The sequence below is a fragment of the Canis lupus genome, chromosome 36 (assembly GCF_011100685.1).
Source record: "Canis lupus familiaris isolate Mischka breed German Shepherd chromosome 36, alternate assembly UU_Cfam_GSD_1.0, whole genome shotgun sequence".
Taxonomy (NCBI): domain Eukaryota; kingdom Metazoa; phylum Chordata; class Mammalia; order Carnivora; family Canidae; genus Canis; species Canis lupus.
In genome coordinates this window covers 25,411,136-25,427,365 of record NC_049257.1, presented here as the reverse complement: position 1 = coordinate 25,427,365, position 16,230 = coordinate 25,411,136, and the positions used below count along the sequence as shown (strand labels likewise).

General features: G+C 41.2%; 1 protein-coding gene and 1 long non-coding RNA gene across 21 annotated transcripts in view; one reads left to right on the top strand and one right to left on the bottom strand.

The window, feature by feature from the left end:
* The window catches only part of ITPRID2 (ITPR interacting domain containing 2), a 111,125-nt gene that overhangs the window by 3,590 nt on the left and 91,305 nt on the right, over positions 1-16,230 (bottom strand). For 3 of the 5 annotated variants that reach the window (XM_038585034.1, XM_038585029.1, XM_038585032.1), the window contains 7 exons: positions 12,722-12,810; positions 10,135-11,334; positions 7,460-7,537; positions 7,250-7,377; positions 6,701-6,851; positions 5,602-5,667; positions 4,457-4,921 (listed from right to left, as the gene is read on the bottom strand). In XM_038585034.1, coding sequence (XP_038440962.1) covers positions 4,457-4,921; positions 5,602-5,667; positions 6,701-6,851; positions 7,250-7,377; positions 7,460-7,537; positions 10,135-11,334; positions 12,722-12,810 — 2,177 coding nt within the window. The remainder of the gene's footprint in view (positions 1-4,456; positions 4,922-5,601; positions 5,668-6,700; positions 6,852-7,249; positions 7,378-7,459; positions 7,538-10,134; positions 11,335-12,721; positions 12,811-16,230) is intronic. The other 2 variants (XM_038585030.1, XM_038585031.1) reach the window with 2 other exon arrangements.
* The window catches only part of LOC102155256, a 130,415-nt gene that overhangs the window by 102,561 nt on the left and 11,624 nt on the right, over positions 1-16,230 (top strand). For 11 of the 16 annotated variants that reach the window (XR_005384825.1, XR_005384824.1, XR_005384823.1 and 8 more), the window contains one exon: positions 2,506-2,738. The exons of the other annotated variants lie outside the window; for them this stretch is intronic. This is a non-coding gene — a long non-coding RNA (uncharacterized LOC102155256). The remainder of the gene's footprint in view (positions 1-2,505; positions 2,739-16,230) is intronic. 16 annotated transcript variants of the gene reach the window in all.

Here is a 16,230-nt window from a genome sequence, read left to right as displayed (position 1 = left end):
GGAGAATGGCAGACTTTAAAGTAGTAGGTCAACGAAAACTCAGGGCAACTTGAGGTCACAGTGAGGACAGAAAACTGGAGCAAGAGCACCTTGGATGAGGGGGAAGAGCAGGAAGGTGTGCTGCTCACAGATGGTCCCCACCAGGGAGGAGAAGGGCCTGGGGCAGCAAGGGGGGGTCAGACGGGGGGTGCTGTGCGGCGAGCTACTCAGGGAGAGAACTGGGTCTCACTCATCAACGTCTCCTGGCATAAAGTGCGTGCTCCGTAGATGTCCGAATGAATGAGAGACAGAGAAGCCACACGGAGCGAAGGCGTGAGAGTGACAGAGACACCACCTCTGACACGGAAAGTAGAAGAACAAAGAACGGCAGACAGACGAACACTGAAAACAACAAAATGCCTTTAGTAATGTATGGAAGGACTAAATGTATGGATAAACGAATTAGCTCCCAAGTCCTGCATGCTGCATAGGGAGGGGGGAAGGATGAGGAGCAAACTCCACTGGGATGGATGGGAAACTGCCCTTACGGCCACAATTTCCAAAAAGTGGTACAGGCCAAACACAGACTTGAGTGACATTAAGGAAAGGATGCTCACTCGACATAAGCAGACCGACTGCAGGCCCGAAGGCCGGGCCACAGGCATCTGCCAAAACACATGTACAATATGAAGCAGGTCAGGTGGACTGTAGTGAAGATACTAAAAGGCATGAACCAAGCCTAGGAGCTTCATTCAACAAAAAAGAAGACCTCCCTCAAGAGAAAAGCAGTCTACGTTTATTCTTTGAGGCTTAATTCTGTTGATTTGCTCCTATGGCACATGCTCATTTATTCTATTAAGTAATCGTTTAAATTTTTTTTTTTACGTAATCCTAAACCGTTTCAGGCCACTGATTACATCTACCACAGACCACCTGGGCAAATTCTAGGAGTGTGATTTTCCCCCACCACAACATAGACGATCTGTACCTTTAATCTGACAAAAGCTTTGTTACTGAATGAATGAGTGTATTAAACATTTGTCTGAAAGGACTTTCAGAGTTCTCCTTCCAAAGAATTCTACTGTATTAACACATTATAATGAGAGCATACTTTTTCACTTCACATATGGTGAAATGATGAGAACAAAGACCCGACAGACATCATTGTTTTCACGCACCCATGAGCGCAGTAAGAAAACTTCCCTGAACGTGTGTCTGCCAAACACGCTTAATCTTCACCTGCAAAACTGCTCAACCCAAGCTTAAATCCTGCCGTCCTGAAGAGTGGCTTTGTTAATGGTGTCAGGGGCACAGAATCGACTGGAAAGGCAGCGTCTAATTTAGTTTTCTTGGTAGCTGATATGTTAGCTTTAACAAAAACAGGAATTCAGTACCATATGTATTAAAAGATTATGGATTTGGAAGGAATGGCATCAAGACTAATCTGGATTTTACATATTCTGTAAACAAAGTTCAACAGAACACCGCTATCACTGAGCTAAGACAGTATCAACACAAATTACTTTTTAAAATTATAAATGGCATTGGACTAACTTATCTAATAACATATGTTTTTTAAGTGCTTCAGATCATTTATTTTCTTAAGTACATCAAAATTCCTCTTAACAACACCTTGTTTCACCTACGTTTTGCTTGGTAAGTCCTCATCTGTAAACAGCAAAAGGGCAAATGTTAAGCCCAACCTCCTCCAAACTATGCCAAATGTTGGTTAAGGAGTTTCTAATGAATGGGTTTAGTAACAAATTTTGAAAACTTCCTCAAACATTTGCCTTGCATATCAGTTTAAATGCCTTTAGAATTTTAAAATCTTTCCCATTTTATGGGAGGGAGGTTCCATATAAATGATCGAATACTTCCCTAGGATCAAAGAACATATACTATGTTCTATCAGCCAAAGAATCAATGTTCGGTCTAGGAATGCTTCATTCCTCGGAAATTACTCACAGCACTTACCAGGCCACCTACTAACAACTTTAGAAATGAGGTCTTAAGTGTGCATTCAGGGAATATTTATGCCAAACAAGCGAAATTAAGTCGACTTTTTCAAGGAAAACTTTCAAATTAAAGCAAGCTAAAGGCAACAAAAATATCCCATTTCTAGGGGAAGAAAAAAAGTACCTTAAAACTTACTTCTTCAATAAATAAATATAATGTGGAGAAGAATAATTACTTAATTTCATGGAACAATTAATCTTTGATGTGAAACATATAAATAAGAATGGATTATAATCATTTGCATCTAACTGAGCAAGGTGGATTTACAGCACTTGCTAAACATTAACTGTCTACACACAATCAACTTACAAAAATTACTTTTGTAGAACAAATCCATTTATAGAATTAAGACCTTTTAAACTTTAAGCTGGTAATTCATGTCATGAAAAATTGTAAGCAGGCAGTCTCTTCTACTACAATGCTGGTTTTGAAAATGTAAATTTGTCTCCATCTGATTGAAATATTAGGAGAACGACTTGAGTATAATATAAATTTCGTGTCTGTGTGCAGCTTCCTCCATAAGAAACACTGGGTGAAGGCAGATAATTGCGTTCAGCAGAACCCAGGGACGCAGCACAATACACAGACACTATCTACCAGCCAGCTCCGTTCACTGTGTCATGAGCCACACCTGCCCACATCTGGTATTAAAACTGTCTGCTGGATTTCATCTCACTCTGCTACCTTGCAATACCTCACCAGCTGCAACCCTTCCCAAGCCCAGTTCCACAAGCAAATTTCAGGTATTTTTTTTCAAGGTCAAGTACCATATTTATTGCAGTATTTACGTATTTCTTAAGCATTTAATATGTATAAAGTTGTGCTACGATTTTTGCTAGGTTTCTGTCTTCTTTTAAATAGCTCACTGCTAGAAACAGAAAAAAAAAAAATAGCTCACTGCTAAAGTTTGGGTTATGCTTCTCATCCTATTTTCTCCATAAGCTCTGTGGTTATTACTGCACCCATGTACACAGCACAAATGTGTAGGAATGTGTATATATCATACTATAGTAAAAACGGCTGTATTTATTTTTAATGTACTTTTCAAGCTACTATTATGCAGCTATGAATGATGGCACCTAATTAATACACATAAACTAATCTCTGGACCCAGAGGATCAAAGGTCCATTTGAGGGGAAGATTCTGGTCTGTTGCCACCATTCTTGACCTATAACCAAACTCGTTCTATGTTACTCACACATTAATTCCAAAAACACATTAGGTTCACACTGCTGAATTTACTGGAAATATGTAGATTTAAAACAGGGAGCCACTGACCCTAATTTCTCTGGCCCGTTTTGACCTTTTCCATTTCTAAATTCTTGAATACATTAGACTACATGTTTCTCTCTGTAATTTTTTTATTGTTTCCTGAATTAGTCCTACTAATTACCTTCCTACTAGTCTTTAAGCTTCAGGATCTCACATCTGATATGTAGTTTTCTTTTATCCCTTACAGAGCAACATATTCATTAAGACTCTTGTTTTTCTTTTTAAAGATTTTATTTATTTATTTTTATTTTTTTAAGATTTTATTTATTCATTTTATTCTCTAAGGAGCAAAAAGGGAAGCAGACTTGCTGCCAGATAGGGAACCCAATGTGGGGCTTGATCCCAGGACTGTGGGATGATGACCTGAGCTGATGGCAGACAATTAACCAACTGTGGCACCCAGGCGCCCCTCATTAAGACTTTTATGAAATGATTATTTTTTAAGATGTATAGGATATCCCCCTGCTTTTAATAATGAAAAGATCCTTTTTCATCATGGGTTTTAGTATCAGTGGGAAGAACTATGGATAATTATGGTTCTTCCTAGAGTTACTCTTAAAAGAATAGATTGAAAAATATATATTCAACATGTGTAATTTTTATCCTGTGCACTCTATTACATTTTGTACCAGACACAGTGTGATTTGGGGAAAAAAGGAAAAAATTAAAAGCCATCAAATATTTTGATCTGGACTCTCACTTTTTAAATTATATATATATACACACACACACACACACACACACACACACACATATATATACACACACTACTCCTTCTTATTGCCTGATCCTAGCGTCCAAAACAGCTGTTTTAAAATTTTCTCTATTAACTTTTGACCTTTGACTAGTCTTCTTAATTTTTTGCAGTCCTTTTGGTAACCTTGAACTATGGTTTACATAATGCTATCACTCAGAGTAAACCTTCTTTTCATTTTGTATCTGTATCTTCCATATATCATCATCCATTAAGCCAAATAGATCATATTCTTTATACTTATTATTTCATACTGGAGTATAAAATTTGCAGAGATGCCATTTAAAACATATCTTAATAGACGTGAGCAAGATCAATGGGAAAGCTCTCTGAAAATTAGCGAATACAGTAAATCAAAGGAATACTTTATAAAGTTCAAATAAAACCTCCTCCAACATATACTGCCAAATAGATTAAGCATAGATTTTACTCACCTCCCGTATGACTTGCTGCAACTCATCTTGCTCCACATTTTTATGCATTTCCTCAGCAGCTGTCATTAATGGGACTTTTCCATTCCCTTCTTCCACTTCAGATTTGGGTCCTACAAATTCCGAGGCTTCTTCAGCTGCTCCAACTTCCTCAGAGCTTTCCACATCTGGAGGTGTCTGCACAGAGCCCGTTCTAGAAGGAGCAGTGGGTGTCAGGGCCACTGATGCTCGGAATACTTTCTTGCTTGGTACCAAATGAGTCTTAGGTTTGCCCACTAAATCACTAGAAGGTACTCCAGTTCTTCTATTAGCATGGGAGGGACCAGAACATACTGAAGAGGACTCTGATGTCGCTTGGGAGAAAACCGATTCTGAGCTTTCTCCAGGAGGAATTTCAAATCCCATTTCTCCAAGTCCCATGCCCAATTCGGACTTCAGATAGGACTGTTCCCGCATGAGTTCAGTGACCTGGAAATCAGAAAAACTGCAATTCTTCTCCCTTGAAATTACGACTGGTAGTTAAAACTGATTACTGCCAAAAATCACTTAAAAATCTTTAGCTTGTGAAGACATTCTAATTCATTCATTTAGGAACTACCGAGTTTTTCATGTAGGAAAATGCAAATTCACGGTGAGAGAAGGCCATAAAATACATAACCAGACTATACAGTTGGATGAAATTTTACTTTTTACTGCATGGGTGTCCAAATTACTTGTTAAGGATTAGTAACTAGTGAAAAAAAATAGCCACTTATATGCTTTTGCACTCAAATTAACCAATTTCTTTAAAATATAATAAAAAATCAGACTTTCGTTCAAAAAGTAGTCATCTTACAAATCCAACTACCGAAAGGACCTGGAATCAGACTGTGAAGGCACACGTCCTCTGGAGCATAAATTAAATACTTCTTATAATGCATTACCTACTTTATACCATAAAGATAAATCACCATTGCAATTAACTGCTTTCTAAGTGGCCTAAGATGGCAAAAGACTTTCAGAAGTGCCAAAGTCACTTCCAGTCAATTTAGCTCAGGTCAAATTCTGCATTTAATAACCAAAACATTTCATCTACACCAGGAAAATTGTGTGTTTATGAAATGTCATATCATTCCCTTCCCCAGTGATTTGAAAGGAGAGAGGCTTACTGGTTCCATTACATTCAATGGAGAAGGGCATGACAAGTTATCAGCGCTCCTACTGCCACACATTCCCTGAAAAAATAAGAACAATATATATACATATGTATGTATGTATGTATAAAATATTTCTTCAAAATGCAAATGTTTCATAATAAAATGAATTGGCTAATTATTGCCCTGCAACATTCTTTTATGTCACAAAGGTTACTATCTACTGTCATGGGATCCATATAAAATATGTTATTGTGCCTGAAGGTACATAGAAGATGTTCTCATTCTCTGCTGTCACCAACACACATTTCTCAGAATAATGGATTGAGACCTTTTATGGAAAAAGACATTCATCAATGATAAATGACAGTCTTATTCCCTACCACACACACACGTATGTGTGTACACATTCCTATTCTACTGATTCTACTCCATATGTGTACACACGTGCACAGATTTATTGTTAACAAAATCAAGGATAAAAAAGTTGACCGTTTCAACATGTCAAAACAATGTATTTTACAACTGCAAAGATAATAGCAAAAATAATCAACTGAAGTTTACATTTCCTGCAAAGAAACAGAAGTTTGAAAAGTGATACAAAACAAAGTATTTTATTCTCTTGGCTGTATACCTGTTGTCTGCCTTTAAAACAGATCTCATTTGATTCCTTAAAAAACATTAAGACTGGCAAAGAGTCCAGAATAAGGAAAAAAAATTATAAAGGAATAGTTATTTGGAGGCAAAAAAGGGAACAAAAGACTGAGCGAAATATAGATTTATGTTCTTGGCAGTTAGTTACAGGCAGTGATTAAAATCTAAGTTAGTCATATATTAACCCACTATCATTTTTCCTTTAAAACCCCTAAATTTTGTATTTCTCCTTATTCTTTATTAAAACATGTGATTAACATTTTTCAGCATGTTTCTAACTAGACTAATGAATCTCAACTTGCACATTCAACTGATTTGTGGGAAAGTTTCCTGAAACATTCTGCTTGCCTCAAAGCCATTACAGTAAGTGTTTTAAAATCAAGGCATTTGTCCTAAATTATGTGGAACATTGTAAATAAATCCTAAGCGAAAACTGCTGACAACCCCCAAGGTACCGTACCATAAGAGCTGAGGAACGGAAGGGAGAAGGCATGCGCACGACACGGAACTGCTCCTCCAGGGCCAGCAGGCGCTCCTCCAGCTGCAGTTCCAGGTCTTGAAGTTCCATTCGCACAGAATTTCTCAAACTCTGAAGCTGATCCACTTCATACCTATTGGTATGATGACAGGCGCAAGGTTGAAAAAAGCAGTTTGGAGATTCATATTCATCACTCTCTCACAAGCCAGTGGAAGGCACTGAGAGCGCAAGTTCTAAAAATTAGCACAACAGCGAAAACCATAGGTGTGACCAGTAGAACAAACAGTCTTTCTTCCTCTACCTTCTCTCCCAAATATTCCGAACTAAAAAACAGATTACAACCACTGGCTTCCTTAATACATTGAAAGCAGCTTAATTAGTAAAACACGAGGCCCTAATTTACAGTGGTTCACAAAATAAACAGTACACACCAGCAGACATAAAATGAAGCTTTAAAAATAAAAAAGTTGGCAATGCTTTTTTTAGCATGAAGAATATTTTGAGTTACATTAAGACAAAATGAACTTTTACCTTTCCTCCTCGGTCATATGATGATAAACCATGGTTTGCTGACGCAGCATTGCCAACTCTAAATCCATCATTTGCGTTCTAAATAAATTCAGGCTCCGCCTCATTACCTGGAGCTCCTGAAAAGTATTCTAAAATACAGTATGACAAAATTATACTTCTAAATCATATAAATTACTCTGTAACACACAAAAGATCTAAATAAGCACTTACTTCATATAGAGGTAGAACAGATGATTTCTGGGTACTATATGGAGCAGCAGCAAGATCAGATCCTCTCGTCATAGGGTACTTCAAAAAAAGCGAAAGTATGATTACAAATCAATGTTAAAGCGGCTACGTCCAAATTATCTAAGGTGTTAAAAAAGGCGGAATTTAGGGCCTACGTAATTTTCTCTTTGAGGCAAAACAAAAACAAAAACAAAACGCTACCAAAAAAAACCCCACTTCATTTTGTGAGCAGGAGCCAAGTCAGCCCCCACTGCCACCTCTGGTACTCCTAACTGTTTTGGGGGTAAGTCGGTCTATTTGGAACAAAGGAGGGAAAAAGAAACATGTATCATTCAAATCTAATCTATGTCTTGTACGACTTCCCTCCTGCCTCAAGAAAGTCGAAAAGAGAAACAAAACTAAAAAATGTAGAAGTGATAGTAAATTCTCAGATGACTGAGTTATCTGAGAATTACTGAGTTGCCGGAAATTACTGAGTTGCCGGAGAGAGGAGCAAGCCATCCTCACACTTATTTGTAGACAGTTAAGCATCTACCACATGTCACTACTTTAGTTGGTGAAGAAAAAAAGACAAAAGGAAGGCAAAAGGCTTTCCCAGCCTCCACGTGTTCTGATGGTGTTAAGGAAAAAAAAAAAGAGAGAGAGAGAAGTGAGACAAAACTTACAACGTTGGGGTGTGGAAGGGGAGCACTTGATGGAAACAAACAAAAACCTAGAGGAGGTGAGTAAAGGATCCCAGCTCTGGTGGGTGACACCTGAGCTGAGCCTCAGCAGTAAACAGCACTCGGTCAGGCAAAGAAAGGCCAGGGTGGGGCATTCCAGGTTAAAGACCAAGAAACAGGGGCATCTGTAAAACCAGATGCCACGGAACGCACACCTGCTTAGGGGCCTGCATGCAGCGCGGCCCCGGGCACACCCACAAGGAATGAGAGTGGGGGGACAGGCGGAGACCAGGCCAGAGAGAGTATCTGTCTCTCGGGGGCTGGGGGGCAGTGAGAAGACTAATTAGCTGAGTTACTGACGGGACATCCAGGAGGAGAAGGCCACATCCAGAGCAGAATGACAAGCTGGTCTAGAGAGAAAGGTGCACCATTAGGGCGTAGGCAACAGAGCCCCGGAAACCCCACGTTTCACGTAATAACAGTTGAAAGGCTGGATGTCCCGCTCACAGAGAAACCAAACTGCGATTTGTAAGGAGGAAGAAGAAATACCCACATCTGGTTAGGGCAAAAGTCATCAGGGGACAACTGTCATGAGGATAAAATCTCTATTTAAAAGAAGGTATCCCTGGGGCGCCCAGAGCCCAGGTGGCTCAAGTGTCAGGCTCAGGTCATGATCCAGGGTCCCGTGATCGAGCCCCACCTTGGGCTCTGTGCTCACCGCAGTCTGCCTGAGAGTCTTTCCGCCTCCCTCCCTGGCCCTCTCCTTCTCCCTCTCTGCCCCCTCCCACTCTCTTTCTCTCTAAAAAGTAAATAAATAAATACAATCTTTAAAAGAAAATATACTTTACTACATAACTTAAGAAGCTGCGACTTTCGGGGACCCTGGGTGGCTCCGTCGGTTAAGCGTCTGACTCCTGAACTCAGCTCAGGTTGTGATCTTAGGGTCATGAGATCGAGCCCGGTGTCAGGCTCTGTGCTGACGTGGAGCCTAATATTCTCTCTCTCCTTCTCCCTCGGCCCTACTCCTCCCCTCCCTCTCTAAAAACAAAACAAAACAAAAAACAGTAATAAATTAAAAAAATATAGGTCTCTCTCCCTCTCTTAAAAAGAGAACTTGCAACTTTCATTTTTACTTTCCTAGTGGCTTCCTGTCTATTATGTCATCGTAAGGATCTATTACACGCATTCTGAACCCCGACTCCTGGCTGAATGCTCTGATCATTACACCACGCTACCATTCTTATTTCCTCAACTGCCTAAACACAAGTAGCCTGGGGAGAGATTCAGAAAGGAAATGGGAAATGCAAACCTAAAGACAATTTGTAGTTATTGTCAAACCCTTTTTTGGGAATTACTTCCAGCCCATGTAACGTATCTGAGAGCAATTAATTTTCACCGTGACAAGACAGACTATTTTTAGGCAAATGCACACTTTACCTGATTTTTTTTTCCTTCCTGGGGTAGTTCCAGTCTCTGAGCCCAGTGGAAGCAGACTCATCCTGTGCCAGGAGACCAGCACCAGGAGTCGGGAGATGGAGGGGAAAGCTTAGAGAGCTATGAGCAGAACCAGGAGAGCGCGCGGCCACACAGAAGCCCAGGGGGAGGGAGGCTTAGAGAGGAAAGAGGCGGTAAACACAGTCAAATGGCAGAGAAAAGGAGAGAAAGTACTGACAGGGAAGACTTTTTTAATAACAGGGACGACCTAAGAACAGACCGTAGAGTAGAGGCTAAAGAAGGGGGGCTACCTCATGAGCAGCCTCTCCTCTAGGAGGGGGGGCGACCCCGAGCCCGGGCGGAGAGGTCAGCCGTGCTCGGACCGGGACAGCTGCCCCCTGGAGACGGGAGGGACGAGCGTGGGAGGAGGGCAGGGACACGTATGCCTAGACTCGTAAGAAAACGAAGCCGAGGTGGATCGTGCCTGATGGGCCCCAGCCTCTCGGGGAGCTAAGAGGTGCTCGGATCAGTAAAAGAAACGAGAGCATCTTCTTCCCGTACCTGTGAAAGATTCTGCAGCGAGTTTCTAATATCGTGCAGTACTCTTCGCAGCTGCATTTCGACGGCGGAAGGGGGGTTCACGGGGCACGCCCGGTAGGGGTAGGCAGCGGGTCTGTGCGAGTGAGGACACCCGAAAGGGGCGGCGAAGGCACTGCAGGCGGCGCCAGACACGCTGGGAACACTGTGAGTGCTCAGAGTCCGCGTGTGCTCGCACAGGGGCCTCTCCGGCCACTCGGAGCGCACGGAGTGCAGGGAACAGGTGGACTGGGACGCGGGGGCCGGAGTCCTTCGGGGACGGCACTCCTCCAAGCGGGTCAGCTCGCTCGGACACGCTGCCTCCTTCCTCGCAGATGACGGGGAGATGAAAATAGTGGATTTGACTAAGGACTGGCCATCAGGCTCGGCCACCTCCTTTCCTAACTCCTGCTCCTCTTCAGGTGTGTACTTGTAGGTGAAGGAGGGGGGACTGCACCTGGTCTCCTTTCCTGGGGACAGCCGGACGTTGACAGAGGATACAACTCTTACTGGGCTCAACAGAGTGGTTGGTAAAGACTGAGACCTCCTCAGAGGGTAGCCGGCTTTCGCAAAGAAGTACCTCTGCTTCAACAGATCCTTGGACTTTATCAGGCTGCGCCCCACTCTTTGATGAGACAGACTGCAGACCTTCATCTGAGCTCGCTGCAAAGCTGTGTTCACTCTGTCTGCGGACGAGGGGGGCCCGGGTGCACTTTCAGAGCCCTTCTCCCCGTGCCCAGCCTCAATCGAAGCCAGTGACTTCAGAATGTGGTGTGTGGTGTAGTGGGCAAATTCACATTCACTGCTTTTATCCACATCGCTTTCGGCACTGGCTTCCCGTGGCAGGTCCGCTGGCTGTGCCGGAGGCAAACCCTGTCCCGCTTCAGTGACTTCAGAAGTGTGGTCGCCTGCGCCACAGGTGGACTGCGTGCTCCCTGCCTGGGCCGCAGGCTCGCGCCGCGGGGAATCCTGGCTGTCTGACCTCTTGGCAGCAGCCGGTGCCGCCTGCTCCCTGCCCTTGTCCCTGCCCTTTGGAAGAGGGCTAAGAGACTCCTCCTCGGATTCATTAAAATAAGGCTGGTCTTGTGCTGTCGGTGTGACAAGCTCTTCACCAAAAGATGTGACGGTGGTCTCGCTGTCACAGCTGTCAGCACTACTCCCCATGGCTTGCAAGGACTCAGGAACCTGGGAATGGGACACAGGTGGGAAGACGGAGAATTCAAATACGAAGTTTCATCAGCAAAAATACCAAAGTGATGCGATGCTTGTATACTTCCGGGGAGTACAGGGCCTCAGTTAGGGCCCTCGTACCGCTCGAAACTGCCCCTGATCGGCAACCCCGTTCCCAGAGAGATTATTCCAGACCTTTACTATTTTCCTCAGTCCCCTTTTCAGCACCCATTTCCTTTCCTCCCAGCACAGGACACTGAATCGCTGAGAAGATGGACAAACGTTTAACTTTCTCCTCCAGCACCTCTCCCCATAGGTTCAACATCCCCATACCCCTCCCCACCATTCCTGTCTCTCTGTTCTGAGAGGAAACTGCCCTTTTTATTCACAGCTAACTCTCCAATCTGTACATCTGATCACATCCTCTCCAGGACTAGGTTTCTCTTCACAAATTCATCCCAGATTTTCCTGCATCAATCCCACTGTCCTCTTAGAGCCCTCGTCCTCAGCCAGACAACTTCCCTGAGTCATTCCCATATGAGAAAAACACAGAGACCTATTACCCTTATTTGGAAAAGGAGTCAACACTCATATCTTCTCTTCCTTATCATCGATTTACTCTCCACTCCTGCTTCTGCCTCATTTACTTCCTCAGAAGGACTCAGTCACTCGCTTTCCAAAAAGCTGAATTCTTATCTTTCCACGCTCATGTCCACAGATTTCCTTTTATAAAAGGCTCTCCACCTCCCAGTTCTGCCCACTGGATTATTTGTTCTGAGTCTCCTCTTGTCTGTATACCCATCAAGGACAAGATTCCTAAAGGCCGTTTTGGGTTTTTTTCTCTTACACTAACACTTTTCTTTGAAATTTGCTTATAAATATTTTAAACACTTTCTAGATATTTCTGTACCTGTGCATACAAGGGTTCCACGTACTACACACAGACCGTAAACTCTGTAAGGGTAAAGATGTGCCTGCTATTGGCTTACCTGACACACTCTAGCATAAAAGTCATATAATATTCAGCAAGCTATGAACACACTTATTGTTAGTTACTAAATAAATAAAACAATTATGGTAAAATATGCAAACAATGATAAGAAAAAAGAAGAAAAATACCAGAGAGAATAGATTAGCGATCAAAATAACCTGTGTTTACTGAAAGCTCAAAAATAAAGACAAGTCTCTTTGTTTTTAAAAGTCCAGTCAGAGAAAGATGTATAATTAGTGAAAACTAAAACGTGTAGTCAAATGCTTAGAGAGTATCTACATCCTGGCATTCTTATCCTGTCATTTGAGAAGTAAAGATTAGAAAGATTCAGTCTTGAAATATATAGCTACTGAAAAATCACCTAAATATGAAGAAGTTAATCACAGTACCTACTACAATAAACATTTTTACCTGAAGATGATTAAGGGAGAGGCAATCTGTCGAATCTTCAGCAAAACCACTGCTATCAGAGTGCTGACTTGCAGTACGTAACAGGTGATCTACCAAAAGAAACGTAGTTAGGCAAAACTGCTAAATATGACTTCACTGAAAAGAAAATATTACAGATACATGATTCCTAATGGATATTTGTGTTGATACCTTTTATTTTTTTAAAAGATTTGTTTATTCATGAGAGACACACACAGAGAGAGGCAGAGGCAGCGGCAGCGGCAGAGGGAGAAGCAGGCTCCTTGCGGGGACCCTGATGAGGGACTCAATCCCGGGACCCCCAGGATCATGACCTGAGATGAAGGCAGATGCTCAACCACTGAACCACCCAGGTGTCCCCGTAATTGAGTCCCTCTTAGAAAATATGCATCACTTATGCAAAATGTGGTTTCAAAGCACAGGAGGTTACTCAAATTCATCCTAAAATGGAATCAGGTCCATCAGAAATTCTCTGCATTCAGTTGCTAATTAAGTTCCAGTGTTAATATATTTTGGTAAATCCAATTAACGTCTTATCTTAGAAAGACAATTGGCTGACATAAAGAATCACACTAATAAAAACAGAAATCCCAAGGTAAGCTACTTCCATCACCTAAATATGTAAAGATATTTAGCAGATAAAATTAGAAGTTTACATGCAGTGTATAAAAAGTTCTATTATTTTCCTACTAAGAAAATAAGACTATAGCAATAAATTAACCAATCTGCATGCCAGAGTACTTAAATGTTTCTGATATTTCAAACGATGCAAACATTTGTAAGTCATGAAACAACGATTTCCTAACAACTGCATGAAACGCAAACATAGTCAATCGGTACATAATATTGTTAATCTTATAAAAACCCTGTTCTGGTTTTTCGCCTGAAAACTCTAATTCCTGGTTAGTATAACCTAAAAAACACTTTTTAAAGTAAAAAGGCCACCGAGGCACAAGAGTGATCGCATGCCCATCCACACTGTAAGTACAGGAAGACTTTACAGCTCTTACATTTATCAGGGGAGAAGTTTCAGGAGATGGTCAGGTTCTGCAAAACTTCAAAAGCAGTTGGCTAAATAAAGTGTGTTTACCAAATCCACATTCAAGATCTGAATGACAGAACCTGGTAATATGTTTGAATAAAATCCCAAATCAATTAAAATTCACTTGATTTTGAAAAAGATCCCACTGCAGCCTCGGGTTCTAAATGTAGAGCATCACAGAATGGCATAATTTCTTCTCATTAAAATTTAGAATAATTCTGTAACATTCTTTTGAAGTTAACAAAACTGCATAATGAGAAAAGAAATTGATCCACATCTTTGATAACTCTAGGTAAACTGGGACAATTGTGAAACTGAACTGGAGTAAGCTGTTAGCCATGGGTACTAATTATGCATTATATCAGCTGAGAAGATGATTAACATCTTACATCAGAGCAGTTATCACCATAATTATGTGTTTGCATGTCCTTTTTTTTTTAGACTATCAGTCTCCTGAAAACAGAAACCTAATTTATTCTATTTTGTATCCCAGTACCTAGAACAATAAAAAATGTTTGCTGAATGAATCAATGATAACTTTCTTCTTAAAGCAACAATAAAATTAAACAGTCACTTAAAGCATTTAGAAGTGAAACTGCCTATGTGGTTGGGCAAAGGGCAACTGCTGGAGAGCCTGGGGGAGCCAGAGTGACCAGCTCCGCTCACGTCCTCTCTGCTGAGATCTGTTTTATCTGCGGTGGAGGCCAGTCTCTGCTGAGTTCACCTCCATACGTGGCCTTGAGTTCATACAGATCGTTGACTACTCAGGCTTCAGGGCAGGTGTGGGGCAGTGGAAAGATCAAGGGGGCCTGGGTTCAAGTTCCTACTTTATCACAATAATCAGTAACTTCTCTTCTCCACAAAACAGAATAATTCTTCTTTCTCACAGGGTTACTTCGGGAACTAAATAGGGTATAAGCAAAACTGTATTCTGTAAAGTGTAAGTCACAATCATGTTCTTAGTCGGGCATTTAGCAAAAAAAAATAGTTCTCTGCAGAAAAAGCTGGGATTAAAAACAATTAGATCTCTGACCTAGCTAAGAGATATAACATTATTTCTAATTAAAAACGAGGAAGTTGGGGCGCCTGGGGGGCTCAGTCAGTTAAGTGTCTGCCTTTGGCTCAGGTCATGATTCCGGGATCCTGAGATGGAGCCCCAATTCGGTTTCCCTGTTCAGCCTGCTTCTCTCTCCCTCACCCCCTCCCACTGCCTGTGTTCTCTTATCTCCGTCTCTCAAATAAGTAAAATTTAAAAAAAAATTTTTTAAGTAAAAAAAAAACAAAAAACAAAAAACCAGGAAGTTAGAGCAAAACATTAAAGTGAGAACAAAACAAAACCTAGAATTTGTATTTATCCAATATCGTGAAGAAACAAACAGAACACCTGTATACGCTATGAGACTAAAGGAAATTTATACATCTTCTATAATAAGGAAAATGTTTGCTCTCAATATAGTTTACTGAATGTTAGTAGACAAAAGCTGAGTCACTAAACCTCTCTAGGCTTCAGTATGTTTTTTAAGAGGGACAGAGAGAGCAGGGGTCAAGGGGTGGAGAGAGGAGCAGAGGGAGAGGGAGAGAGAATCTTAAGCAGACTCCACACCTAGCACAGAGCCCGATATGAGGCTCAGTCTCACCATCCTGAGAGATCGTGACCTGAGCCAAAATCCAGAGATGGATGCTTTAACCAACTGAGCCACTCAGGTGCCCGCAGGCTTCAGTATTAAATTGTAGGACTGGATATGAGACTAAGATCACTGTAACTTCAAAAGTCCTATTACTAAAGTGCAAAGTATTTCTATAAATGTATTATATGCATTTTTTACTAAACCTGTAAAATGAATATCTTACCAGTGATTCTAATTCTGTAATTATAGTTAACTAAGATACTTTCATATCACATTATCAGAATTTGATAGGCTATGTTCAAAAATGATGAAAATACCCTCTCATGCACATACAAAACCATTTTACTGTTAATTTTTAAAAAGTGAAAAAAAAAGTGTTATTCATAAAAATGTTAACATTTTTACTTATGGGGCACCTGGGTGACTCAGTGATTGAGCGTCTGCCTTTGGTTTGGGGCAAGATCCCGGGGTCCTGGATCAAGTCCCACATCAGGCTCCCTGCATGGAGCCTGCTTCTCCCTCTGCCTGTGTCTCTGCCTATCTCTCTCTGGGTCCCTCATGAATAGATGGGTAAAATCTTTAATTTTTTTTTTTTTTTTTTTTTTTTTTTTACTTATGCCACCAGAAATAAGAGACATCTTATTGGTAAGAGGAAGAAACTCAGATGTAAATACAAAACCACATTTTGTCTTTTCTACCACAGAGAGCTTGCTCTTGAAAGACCTTAAGATACTTATGCATTGTTTTAAATCCCCCGCCCCTTTTTTTACACAGGGTAAGATGCTTTTTCCAATGTATCCCATGTCAACCTATCTAAAGGA